A 12,047-nucleotide genomic window follows, 5' to 3' on the forward strand; every position below is an offset into this window, starting at 1 on the left:
TTCAGTTGTACAATCCGCTCGGGCGACAAACTGTATCTTCAAGGCCATAGTTTTTTCTTCAGGGTGATGATAACTTAATTACACTTCACTAACCGTCAACTAAATATAATTACGTGATATGTAGGCCCCTATATGTGAAATCACTTGGCCAACAGTGCCTTTTCTTTTGTCATAGTGAACTACTTTTGTGTCTCGATTCAATTTTTTTTGTTTATTCTTTTGTATGTTTTTTGAAATGAAAATAATAATTAAATGAAAATTAAAAATGTATCAGGTTTACCAATAATGTTGGTGATGGTAGGCCTATTACCCACAAAAGCCCTGCTTTACTACAGACGGTTCTTGTAATTTACGTTGCAATTATAAACGGTTGTCTTTCAAGTTATTAGCAAACTCTCCAATATGATTTAGCAACTGTCTTTTATTTACTACGTTGTTTTGTCGGCCAGTGTGCGCTCATCTTGTGATTCTCATATTTCCGACAGCGTTGAAGGCGACATCAGCTTGTGGTCGTTGGTTCGGACTTTCCCATGTTATCTGAATAGGCGATTAAACTCAGTGTTAGATCTAAAAATACAGCAGCACTTGTCGCATTGTAGAATAACGTTTTCACTGGTACTATTATTATGACGGCATGGACACCGCAGTAACGCCTATTGACACGTTTTAAAGTTTCTTTTATAGCGACTGACAACCGATCCCCCCCTTATAAATCTTATAAATGGTACGTCCCACATGTGGAAGTCCCAAACAAAAATGGCACTACAGCCAACTGCCGTTCAGTGAGTTTGTATCGAAAACGAAACCTATCAACGGCTGACACTGATCCCTGTGCAGCTATAGTAACAACAACCGTTAGCCCCTTCGTCGTCATGAAACTGCAACGGCTCTTTTCATATATCAGAGCCCCACTGCGCACTGGCCCTCTGCCCCGTGTCCGTGCTGACTTCCAGGCAGCCGGTGTCAAGTTCAAGCACATTTATACTCCTGGAAGACCCCAGCCGAGACCGGGAGGTGAGCCAGCAACAGGTCTTGTCCGCGGCCATATTAACAACACTGCAGCAGCACTGTGGAAGTCCAGCCAGGGGGACGCGTCCTCCTCACACCGGGGTAGGAGACGTTTGCTGGGGAAGGTAGCCCTCGGTGCCGCCCTCGGACTGAGCATAGTCGCGCTGGGCCAGTCTCTCCACACCGGGACAGTTACCGCCATGGCCCGAAAAGTTAACCTGAACTCCGCTGAGGGAGACTGGAAGGAGACCAAGGGTGAGACTCTTCAAACGAGGCTGAGGGGATTTAAGTTTGATTTTACACAAACTACACTGCAGTGCTCTTTTCCAACAAGGTAGCCTACCTTTGTTGTCACACTTGGACTCTATGCAGGGGCGTTTCTAGTGTGGCATGGGCCTGAATGGCCACCCCCGGTAAGAGGCCCCCAGGAGCTTGTTTAAGAGGCTGTAGCAGGCTCTAACTAAAGGCTCATTTAAGCTCCCATTTTGTGCGTAAATAGAGATGTACGTTATCAACGTTCTAAACGACACCGCTTTCATGTGTCCTCTACGTTGGAGTGGATGTTGAGCAAAACATCCTCTAGAGGGCGTCGTTCAGATTAAAAAGTTACTCCATTAAATTTTAAAAGAAAAAAAACGTTTTTGACAGAAACAAACATAGCAACGACGGAGGAGATAACCATCCTGCATCTGTTGAGAAGGAATCAAAATGGCGGGCAGCGGTGGTCTGTGAGACCGCTAAATACATACTGAGTGTGGTCGGAGAATTCCAGACCGTGGTTTTACAGATGGTGAAAGTAGCTTTCAGTATTTCAGGATGTCCGTCTGGGCTTTTTATTTTTAAGATCATTTTTTTGGCAGTTTTTCAAGCCTTTATTGTATAGGATAGACAGGAAATGGGGTGAGAGAGAGAGACGTGCAGCAAACGGCCGCCTTGAAGACCTTCAGCCTATTTACATGGGGCGAGTGGGACTTTTGATGACTTGCTCACTCCTGATATTCACTGCACTCTTTGTGTACAATGCCTGACACTGCCCCCACGATTTCTGGTGGTACTGAAACGCTTGGTCCGTATTGGTACTCATCCGTAAGCTTGCACGGTACGGACAGAAATACGAACGGGATGTACGCAGAGTACGGACAGAATGCTCCGTCCGTTTCCGTATGTGTCTCTAACGTAGAGCATAAATGAGCCTCTAAAGGTAGTAAAGACATTGGTCTTAAGAACTTAGACAATATAGGAAGTTCACTGGTAACGGTGTCATGCCAACTGATCAGGAAAGGGGCTAAATAACGCTCCAAAGTTAGGCTAAATTTTGCCAAAGGTAAAGCTGCCATGGCCATTTTCAAAGCTGTCCAACGACCTCTGACCTCAAGATGCGTGAATGAAAATTGGTTTTATAATTGCTTTATTTATAAAACACCTTTTTAAAACAAAAGTTTACATAGTGCAGTGACAGACAGAGCAAAGGCAAAAGCACATACAAATCCATACACATATGCAAGTACACACATCATCAAGGTGAGATAAACGATGGGACACTTTTAACAAACAGTAAGGCAAGGCAAGTTTATTTGTATAGCACAATTCAACAAAAAGGCAATTCAAAGTGCTTCACATAAAACATTAAAGCACTGGGAGAAATAACACATAAAACATACATTTAAAACACATAAAAGGTCATTTTTAAAACATAAAAGATGGTTCAGTTACAGAAGTTACGGTGCAGTTTACTGAAAAGCAGCGGCAAATAGAAAAGTCTAAGGTCTTGATTTAAAAGAACTGAGAGTTGCAGCAGACCTGCAGTTTTCTGGGAGTTTGTTCCAGATTTGTGGAGCTTAAAAACTGAACGCTGCCTCTCCATGTTTAGTCCTGACTCTGGGGACACGGTACTAACAGTAGAAACGACAAATGAATGATAACTATGAAATCAACAGATGATAAGGAAAAAAGACAATAATATAAATAATAAATAAATGCATGAAATAAATAATATATATGTGCCTTTGAGTCTCCCGTTTGGGGCAAAAAACATGCAGTTCTTGCAGTATATATACTCTATTTTCACCTATTCTAAAATTGTGTAGTTGAATATTTCCGCACACTGAGGTCCCTAAACAGTTTCGAGTTGCATGAACTGGGTCTGGCTGGAAAACTGAAATTTGTGTAAATTCAGTGAGTCAGTGTTCATTTGTGATGATATAAGTCCCCATAGTAACCCCCTAGAAACACCTTCTATGATATCAGCTTATGAAATGTTTCACGTAGTAATTTATTGTCTTCGTAAAGTGAATCTGTAATTCAACAAACTGGAACCTGAGTGCAAAAGCTGCACAAAGAACATAAAGTATTATTTTGGTAGGTTTTATTCACTCCAGTCCACTAAAAGTGTGATGCTTCTCTGTTCCTTTATGTAATAGGGTTGGGCTATTCAATATTTCCAACATATATTATATGGCCGTATATTCGCCCAGGTTTGTGTGTGCCGGTGACCAGTAATATACCAAATAAACTTTAAGGATATATTCCTGCATTTATTTTCCTTATTTCATAGAAAATACAACTGTACACTTCCTGAATTCAATTTCTCTGTTATACCGAACTAAGATATTAGCCTAACTCGTTAACTCTTTGTTAAACAGTTCATTCAAACTGAAATTGAAGTTAGACTTTCTACTGTTCCAACAATCAATCTGGTTCGGTTGGAACAAATCCTAAATTCAGAGGGTAAAATGTGCCGGCTCTAAACGCTGGTTTCCACCAGTCTCCTTGCTCCCTGATGAGCAGCGGCTAGTTCTTTCCAGGCAGACCATTAAATTAAGAATAATATAACTATCGCCTAGAAAGTCGCCATAAAAACAACTGCCAATGTGCTCAGGCATCGTCCATATACAATATAGCCGTCCAATCGCCCAATCCTATATCGTAAATAAATACTTATTTATGTATTTTAATGATTTTAAATGAAGCTAACAGATTTCCTGTCCGTCCTCTTTCTCCATTGTCTCTCTCAGACTTCTTGCTGTCTCTGTCTGTGACGGACAGGCGTCAGCACTACAGGACGTCGGACTTTGTTCCACTGGACGACATCTCCGTGTGGACTCCCACTGCAGGTCAGACACCCAACATCAGTCAAAGTCGCTGTCGAGCTTATTCAGGGTTGGGCGGTGGTGCTGGTGAGACTTTACCAGAAGGATGCAGCAAGACATGAACACTCATGTTAGCTTTATGAGATATTTGACCACATCACATCAAATAACTTTCCAAATTATGAGCAACATAAAGAGAGAAACTTATATGTGAAATCTAATATGTTCATATTATAAGTAGGACTGCAACTAATGATTATATTCATTGTCCATTAATCTGTTGATTATTTTCTTGATTGATCGGTTAGTTGTTTGTTCTATAAAATGTCAGAAAATTGTGAGAAATCTTGATCAGTGTTTCCCATGAAATCCTCAAAAGGTTTTGTTTTGTTCACAACTCAAAGATATTGAGACTCCGGTCACAGAGGAGGAAAGGAACAAGAACATTTTTAGGTTTCAGAAGCTGGAAACAGAACTTTTCTTTCTTAAAATATGACTCAAACCAATTAGTCGACTTTCAAAATAGTTGACAGTTCATTTAATAGTTAATTAATTGATTAATTGAGTTTACCAGGCGAACTGTAAAAAAAACTGGCAAATAACTGGTAAAACCGATCCTGAGACTAAATATACTTTTTATGTGTGTGTGTCTCATCATCAGCCCGTTCTGAAAAAACTCTCTATCCGAGGAATAAGAAGTTGGACAGGAAGATTTCCCTCTACAGCGGCGACATCACCAAACTGGAGATAGACGCTATTGTCAATGCAGGTGTGTGTGTGTGTGTGTGTGTGTGTAAATGAGTGTTGATCACATGCGCAAGAACAATATGAAGAACAAAGTCAGCCAGTGGGGAAAGATGAGAAATGATGGTAGATTTAAAGAGTTGGTGCTAAACTGAGCGTCTGTTTGTGCATCAATGTGAATGTACTGAACATAAATTTAGCACAAAACAATTGTGAGGTTGGTTTTCTCATTATGGGTATGATGTTTCCTCAGAGTGTGAGAGGGACAGCTGAAGGCTTTTGTATGGTTACCAACAGGTTTGTACTGTGACGCTGTCTTCAGTGTACATACGGTTCACAAGAATACAAGAACAGAAACAGAAGGATTGCTAACTTCAAAAGTCTGAAAAGCAACTTGAAAGCAGAGCTAGAGTTTATGTGAAGTCTCAGTACTGAGCGGATTATGGATCAACTCCTTTTGAAATGAAACTGTGTGAAATAACCAGAGTTAATCTTATGTGACTTTTAAAGGCCAGCACCAACTCCGTGGAGTGAGATAGCCTGTGTTTTGTGAAGGCAGAAATTGGTAAAAACAGCTGTCAGTGGACACAGCTAATCATTGCTTTGTATATCACGCCAGAAGTAGTTAACAATACTATAAAGGCTCAAGATAAATGGTTTGGATTGGAAGTACTGAACTGCATGTATACACAAATGAGTGTGTTTTATGTTTTACTAAGGGTCCCTGCACACCAGACTCATTTTTGTTTTTTGCTTTAAAGGAGCTGTACTCAAAATACTGAAAGAAAATGGGTTGGGATTGCCTCCACCTCGCACAATACTGACATTTTTTCATTGTCAATAACTAGAAGGGCCCTCAGGGAGTGCTGCCCAATCTTGCAATATTGATGAAAGTTTTAAAATAATTTGTGTATCCGCCCTATGATATGATATATACTAGTGATAGACTGATACATCGGGCGATATTTGCGTTTGCCGATAGTTTTTTCCCTGAATTATTTACAGACGGGCGTCAACAGGCAGCTCCGTGTTGCTGGAGACATCTATTTTTTAAGTTTTTTAAATTTGAGACTCTTAACATTTGTTCTCATCATTGTGTAATTTTTAGGATGTAAATTGAGGGAGCAGAAGTCGAATGGGCTCCAAATATCAGCTCAAGAAAATCAGCAGTTCGTATCGGTCATCAGCTAAGGATGATGAAAAAAATAATCAGTATTGGCATCGGCTCTAAAAATTCTATTTTGGTCGATCCCTAATTCAGATACGCTCCCAAATTTAATGGGTTCTTCCCATAGACTGTATAAAAATGGACATAGCATCTCCGTCGAGGTCCGTTTTCTCGACTTGATCCAATCGTCCTCACCTACGGGAGTTGGTATCTTGTCAGACTTTGACTCCGCCTCATTTCCTCTCACTAAAAAAGGGCATTGATGTGATTTTGGGGGGAGGGAGATACGTCCATCTGGCTGACCGAGGAGAAGTGAGGGCCAGAGGCTAGCTGTCACTCAAGAGGCCACACCCCTAATTATTCTTAAACCTTAACCTCTAATAAAATAAGAACTAACCTGGTACTAAAAATCCAGCCCCCTCAGTGTTGTCATGGAGATATGACCTAAACATACAGACTAGAATGTGTTTTTTTTTACCAGGCCTTAATAAGGTTTGATTATGCTGTGAAAACGGTTTCACACAAGTTTTATGGATATAGTAGTTTTTCTGTAATCCTGCTGACAAACAGACAAATAAAAAAACATAACCTCCGCGTAGGTAAGTACATAAAAATGATTGAGCCTTTCTGGTAGAAAATCATTTTTAACATGGTGGAAAAGCTCTGCAGACAATATGATAATTAATTAGTACCAGGGTTAATCATAATTAAAATATAAATACTTATTAGGAAAGCATAAACCAAAATATAATTCCCAAGTGTAATGATTTGGGCTCTTCACAGAAAAATCCATTTAATACTGACGAATAAAATTAATTAGACAAACTGTAATCTTGGCCGTCGAAAGAGAACTAAATAACAATAAAAATGCTCATAACATCAAGGGATATACTGTATTAATCCAACTTCATATATTTTGATTAACGAGTCACATGATCTTTATACTGTATATTTTTAAAGACTAAACTATTTGCTCTCGTAAGACACTTCCTCCCATCAGTTGTTGTTGTTTTCTGCACTTATTAGTAAGATCAGTTTTCCAGCGACCATAAGATGGAGCCAAAAGCCAGTTCATTTACTGACGACCCTTTCCTACAAGGCTGTTTGAACAGTTTGGGAAAACTGTATTCGGTGTCTTGGCACAGATGGTGCTTCGGGGGAGAGTGAGGCAGGCCAGCAAGCCTAAATGATGCTTGATGATGGGGCTTTAGCAGAAAATGATGGATCCTTATTGGCAGCTGACTGTCAGCAGGTGTACACTGTGCCAGCATCCAGTGAATATGTTAATCTCTCATTCTCATTTATGGCATTAGTATTTGTGTTTGTGTGCTTGCTTGTGAGGCTTCATGCATCTGCCTGCAAATGTTAAAGTAATTATGTGTGTGTATACAGTGAGTTATTGTAATTTGTCTCGTGTGTGTGTGTAGAGGCGACTTTGTGCTGCAGTGTTGTTTTACAAGAGCTTTTTACAGAGTCGCACGATGCAAAGTAGCATAGAATTAACAAGACAAAACAGCTAGTAAAGTGCCATTTAGCAGAGAGGACAAGGCAAGGTGAGGGAGGGAGACAATGCCAGAGGAAACATGACTGAGAGACAGAGTATGAGAGAGTCAGCAGCACGCAGACTCAGAAAAAGCGAGGGGAGAGTCTGGAGGAGTGAAAGGAAGAAGATAAAAGAGAGAGGTAAGGAAAGGAAAGGACACAGGCTAGTATTTAAATCTCAGACTGGATTGCCATGGCAACAAGCAGGTACAGGGGACCCACAAAGAGGTTTTGGGCAGCAGAGCCTGATCATCTTCTTTCTCTTTGACCTACTGGCTGGCCAGCTGACTGTCTCCGCAGTCATTTTGTCGACTAAGCGACTGACCTTTTCCTTCGATGACTAACTGATTGACTAAGAGGCTTTCACTGATGTTGTTTGCACTTAAAGAGATATGACATTTTAATAGAAGACAGAAGTGAGCAGACATCAAGGGCCAAGAGAACAATTAGAAACAGTTAGTTACACTAATTGAGAAAATTGCTTGCAAGCTTATTCTCCTGTTGCAGATCTAACAGCAAAGCATCAGCATTAGAAATCAGCCCAATCAGTGCCTGTGGTTTCTTGACATGTGGAGGGGAGTGTTGCAGATCTTTTTCTGGCTGCTATGAGAGGCCTTGAAAAATCATTTAGCACATAACGCAACATTCAATTGATGCCAAACGTGGCCAATTATACGCTATACTGGCAGACTGGTTGGCAGGTTTGGAGGGGGGCTTCAAAGCCTGTCTGCTGGTGAGCAATTGAGGTGCATGCACACAAAAACACATGTATGTGGATACCTGCAGATACAAACAGAGAAGCAGCAGAGACCTTTGAATGAGCAGTTGAAGACTAAAGCTAAATTCATACTAACTGTTTCTACGTGTCTGCAATGGTCTGCGTGATGTAACTATCATCATCGTGTCATCATCAGGCAATGTCTTCGTGTAGCCCAATAAATGTCACTGCGCGGACTGTACGCATAGCAAGCGTGCCTATCTTAACCTTGTTCCACACTCTGATCTAATAATAATAATAATAATAATAATAATAATAATAATAATGATAATAATAATAATAATAATAATAATGATGATGATAATGACGACGATGATAACAATAATGACAATAATAATAATGATAATAATAATAATAATGATAATAATAATAAACTGTATTTGAATAGCACCTTTCAAGTCAAAGTATAAAATTATAATCAAATACATACCAAAGACTTTATTAAATAAAAGCACAATTTAAAGAGTGTGTTTTAAGAAGATATTTATTTAGAGGAGGACAAAGTTGTGGCTTGCCTAATCTCCTCTAACCAGGTCATTCCAGGGTGACACAGGTACGAAGTGCGTACAGTAGGTGACGTTAGCATCGATATGCTCCTCTAGCTGGTTTGCCAAGTAGTAAAGGAAGAAGAGGAAAAAGAATGGAAAAAAGGGAAGAAAATAAGTTCAAAAGACAGAGCAAAAATGATAAAGGGGGATATCCGCCATCTTTTAAGGAATACAAAGTGTTAAATGAATGTTAACCATCGCCACCCTCTCGAGTAGATTGGAAAATGCACATGTTGGAACGCCAAACTGAACGGACCTCAATAAGTCCGTGTGACCGGTACAAGTCTGCGGATTGCGGACACGGAAGTTGATATCAACCCTTAAGTGGTTTTCTGCTCCACTCTGTTCCTTTCTTCCCTCCCTCCCACAGTCAGCACTGGTTGATCAGGTAAAGAGGGCGTGGTAAGGATGCTGGGCCGCAACTGTTTGTCGTGTGTGTCGCTCTCAATAAACATCGAATTTACAGTAACTCTCCACTCCTCCCCCTCTCCTCCCTCCCTCCCTCCCTCCTTCCTTCCACACTTTTACAGCCCCTGGCTCCTGCCCACTCCTATAAAACACTACAAACATAAAAACCCACAAGCACTTAAGAGCCGTCCTGTTGAGGGGAGGGGGGTATGGGGAGGAGGAGACGGGGCAGAAACATCCTCCTCTTTACACCCCTCAATCACTCCGTCCGGAGAAGAAGAGAGAGATGGAGGGGAGGATATATTGTCTCTGATGGGCTTGCTGATTAAGATGGATTGCACAATGAAATGTCTTTGGAGTGATGAGTTCTTGGAGTGTGCGCGCATGTGTGTGTGTGTGTGTGGATACGACGTCTCTGCAACTAACTTTGCATTAAAACCTTTTTTCAAATTGATTAAATGCAAATTTGCTTAGCTCTACTGAGCTGCATTTTCACTCACAAAAGTTTTATTCCTTCTTTCCATTCCAGCACTTACTCTCAGCAATAGTCAGGGTTTTTAACGTGTTTGATATTAAATGCCACTTATTTTAGCCTACCTCTTTTCCCCTGCGTAGACTTAAATTTTAATTGAAAAAGTTTTAAATAACTGTACATTAAGTTCTAAGTATTTTTTGTGTAATGTCCCTTTTCTATCCAGTGGAACTTGCTCTGTGTGAGAGTAAATGCAGCGGCAGTCGGCTGATAAATCTTTCAGGCTAAAGACTATAAAAAACTGTCCCTAAAATGAAGCTGCACACTGTCAAGATTATTCTGGACCTATCTCTGCTCGTGTGTGTGTAAGTGTGTGTGTGTGTATGTGTGTGTGTGTGTGAGATTTGACAGGATTGCATAAAATACATGTATGTCTGCATGTATACACCTGTGCACAGCTACACCTGCTTGTGCTAGAAACTGACAGCACACACACACACCTGATTCTATGAATGTGCGTTGTGATGTCCGGAGTGTGCGTGAGTGTTGAACTTTTGAGTGCAGGTGTTCTATGGTGTCTGCGTGCGCATGCATAAGATAGGGTCTCCCAGGTTTCCCTCTGCAGGTCAGAGATAAAGCTGTTGGTTGGTGCTGGAAACCCACTCACCGTGGCAACAGATGAGAGATACAAGATTAGAGCCAATAGTTTCCCTAGCCTGCAGGTGACAGACTCTCATGTGAGAGTGAGACAGTGTCTGTAGTCTGCACTGTAACTCTCTCACAGATAAGAAACCTAGAAAGATAGCTGGACGGACAGATGAAGGGCTGGATAGCAGCGGTAGTAGTTTGACAGATGGGGGGGGGAAGTCACGAGGCAGGTGTAGCAACACTTGTCTCACCTACAGATTACACTGCGGGCGTCAACCGTCAACGTGGTATCATTGTGACGCAGGCTTTAAAAATGGATCATTGGGTCACACTGTATAAAATTAGCTGTTGTGACCTCTAGGATATTCACAGCCTCGTGAAACGGCACAACCACAAACCAGAGACCCGGGGAATTCAGGGGATTATGACTTTCTTGCAGAAATCTCCAAATGACAAAATATTTTGATACTAAAACACAGCATGGGTTTTTTCTATGGCGTTCCTCGAGGTCTGGGTGTCCTAAAGTTGTACTCCGTGAGAATTGGGATCCCTTGTTTCTAGCGGCCTCTTTGGCGGCAAGATGTAACTGCAGGCGAGCCTGTTCGTTCCTATGGTTCGTTCAGAGCCGTCCATCTATGCATGTTGACCTTTTATTTTTGATAAACTTTATTGACACACATTCACCTCTCTACTTTCGATCCGTCCCCTATATGTTCCCCTCTTAAATCCCTACACACACATGTACCTGTTACACTTCTGCCCTCACTACAAGCCGATTCAGAAGTTGGAAGTCCCCAATTTCTGATTACAAGTGAACCCAACATAACTAACAGTGGAATGTCACAGACACGCAGATTGGGATACTCGGGGAAAAGGTGAGAGGAAGTATTTTCATTAGTGGGTCATACGATCAATCACCATTGTTTTAACTCTCTTTGATAGATAGGAACCACAACTTATGAGTTGTAATAGAGTATGGGAATGACCTTCATAAACTACTATCATGATCTCCTAAACCCTTATACACTCATATCTCGCAACATTTGAATAGGAGCCTAACGAAACACAATGTTTATTACATATTTATAACTAGAACAACTTGACACAGCGCTGAGCTGCATCTGAAATTAATTTTTATATTCCCAGCTTTCAGATGATGTACACCTCTACTGTGTGGCATCTATCGTCAACCTTTTAGCTCCCCCTAAAGATCCCCTGTTCCCTTCTGAAAAAAGAAAGATCTATGGTGGGTCTCAGTTAAACCAACTCATAACTGGTGATTGTCAAACTAACTTCAGCCTGGACATGGTTTGATTAATTATTGCAACGATGATCAATCAGTCACCTGCTGAACTGTTTGACAGATATTGAAGCATCTTATCTTTATCAATGTAGTTACTTGGTAGTGGTTTTAACAGCCGCCTCATTAAATATGTTAAAGGAGCTGTACTCTGAACAATAAAATAAGAGGATTGCCTCCTCATGGCTCTCACAGACGGTCCCCCAATACATGAGATACCTTTGTGTTACATCCATTAACATGCACGCACGGTCGGACCGTAACAAACAACAGAGAAACTCCGATACAACACACACAGAGGGAGGGTGACTTCATTTTCTGCGCAGGTTGCCATTACTCCAC

General features: G+C 41.0%; 1 protein-coding gene across 1 annotated transcript in view; it reads left to right on the forward strand.

Moving 5' to 3' along the window:
* Window positions 1-768: 768 nt before the first annotated feature.
* macrod1 (mono-ADP ribosylhydrolase 1) overlaps window positions 769-12,047 on the forward strand; it is a 119,555-nt gene continuing 108,276 nt past the window's right edge. Inside the window, exons 1-3 of the mRNA XM_083914960.1 lie at window positions 769-1,263; window positions 4,023-4,121; window positions 4,759-4,866. Coding sequence (XP_083771086.1) covers window positions 873-1,263; window positions 4,023-4,121; window positions 4,759-4,866 — 598 coding nt within the window. The 5' untranslated portion in view covers window positions 769-872. The remainder of the gene's footprint in view (window positions 1,264-4,022; window positions 4,122-4,758; window positions 4,867-12,047) is intronic.

Source organism: Echiichthys vipera (assembly GCF_963691815.1).
Source record: "Echiichthys vipera genome assembly, chromosome: 6".
NCBI classification, from domain to species: Eukaryota; Metazoa; Chordata; class Actinopteri; order Perciformes; family Trachinidae; genus Echiichthys; species Echiichthys vipera.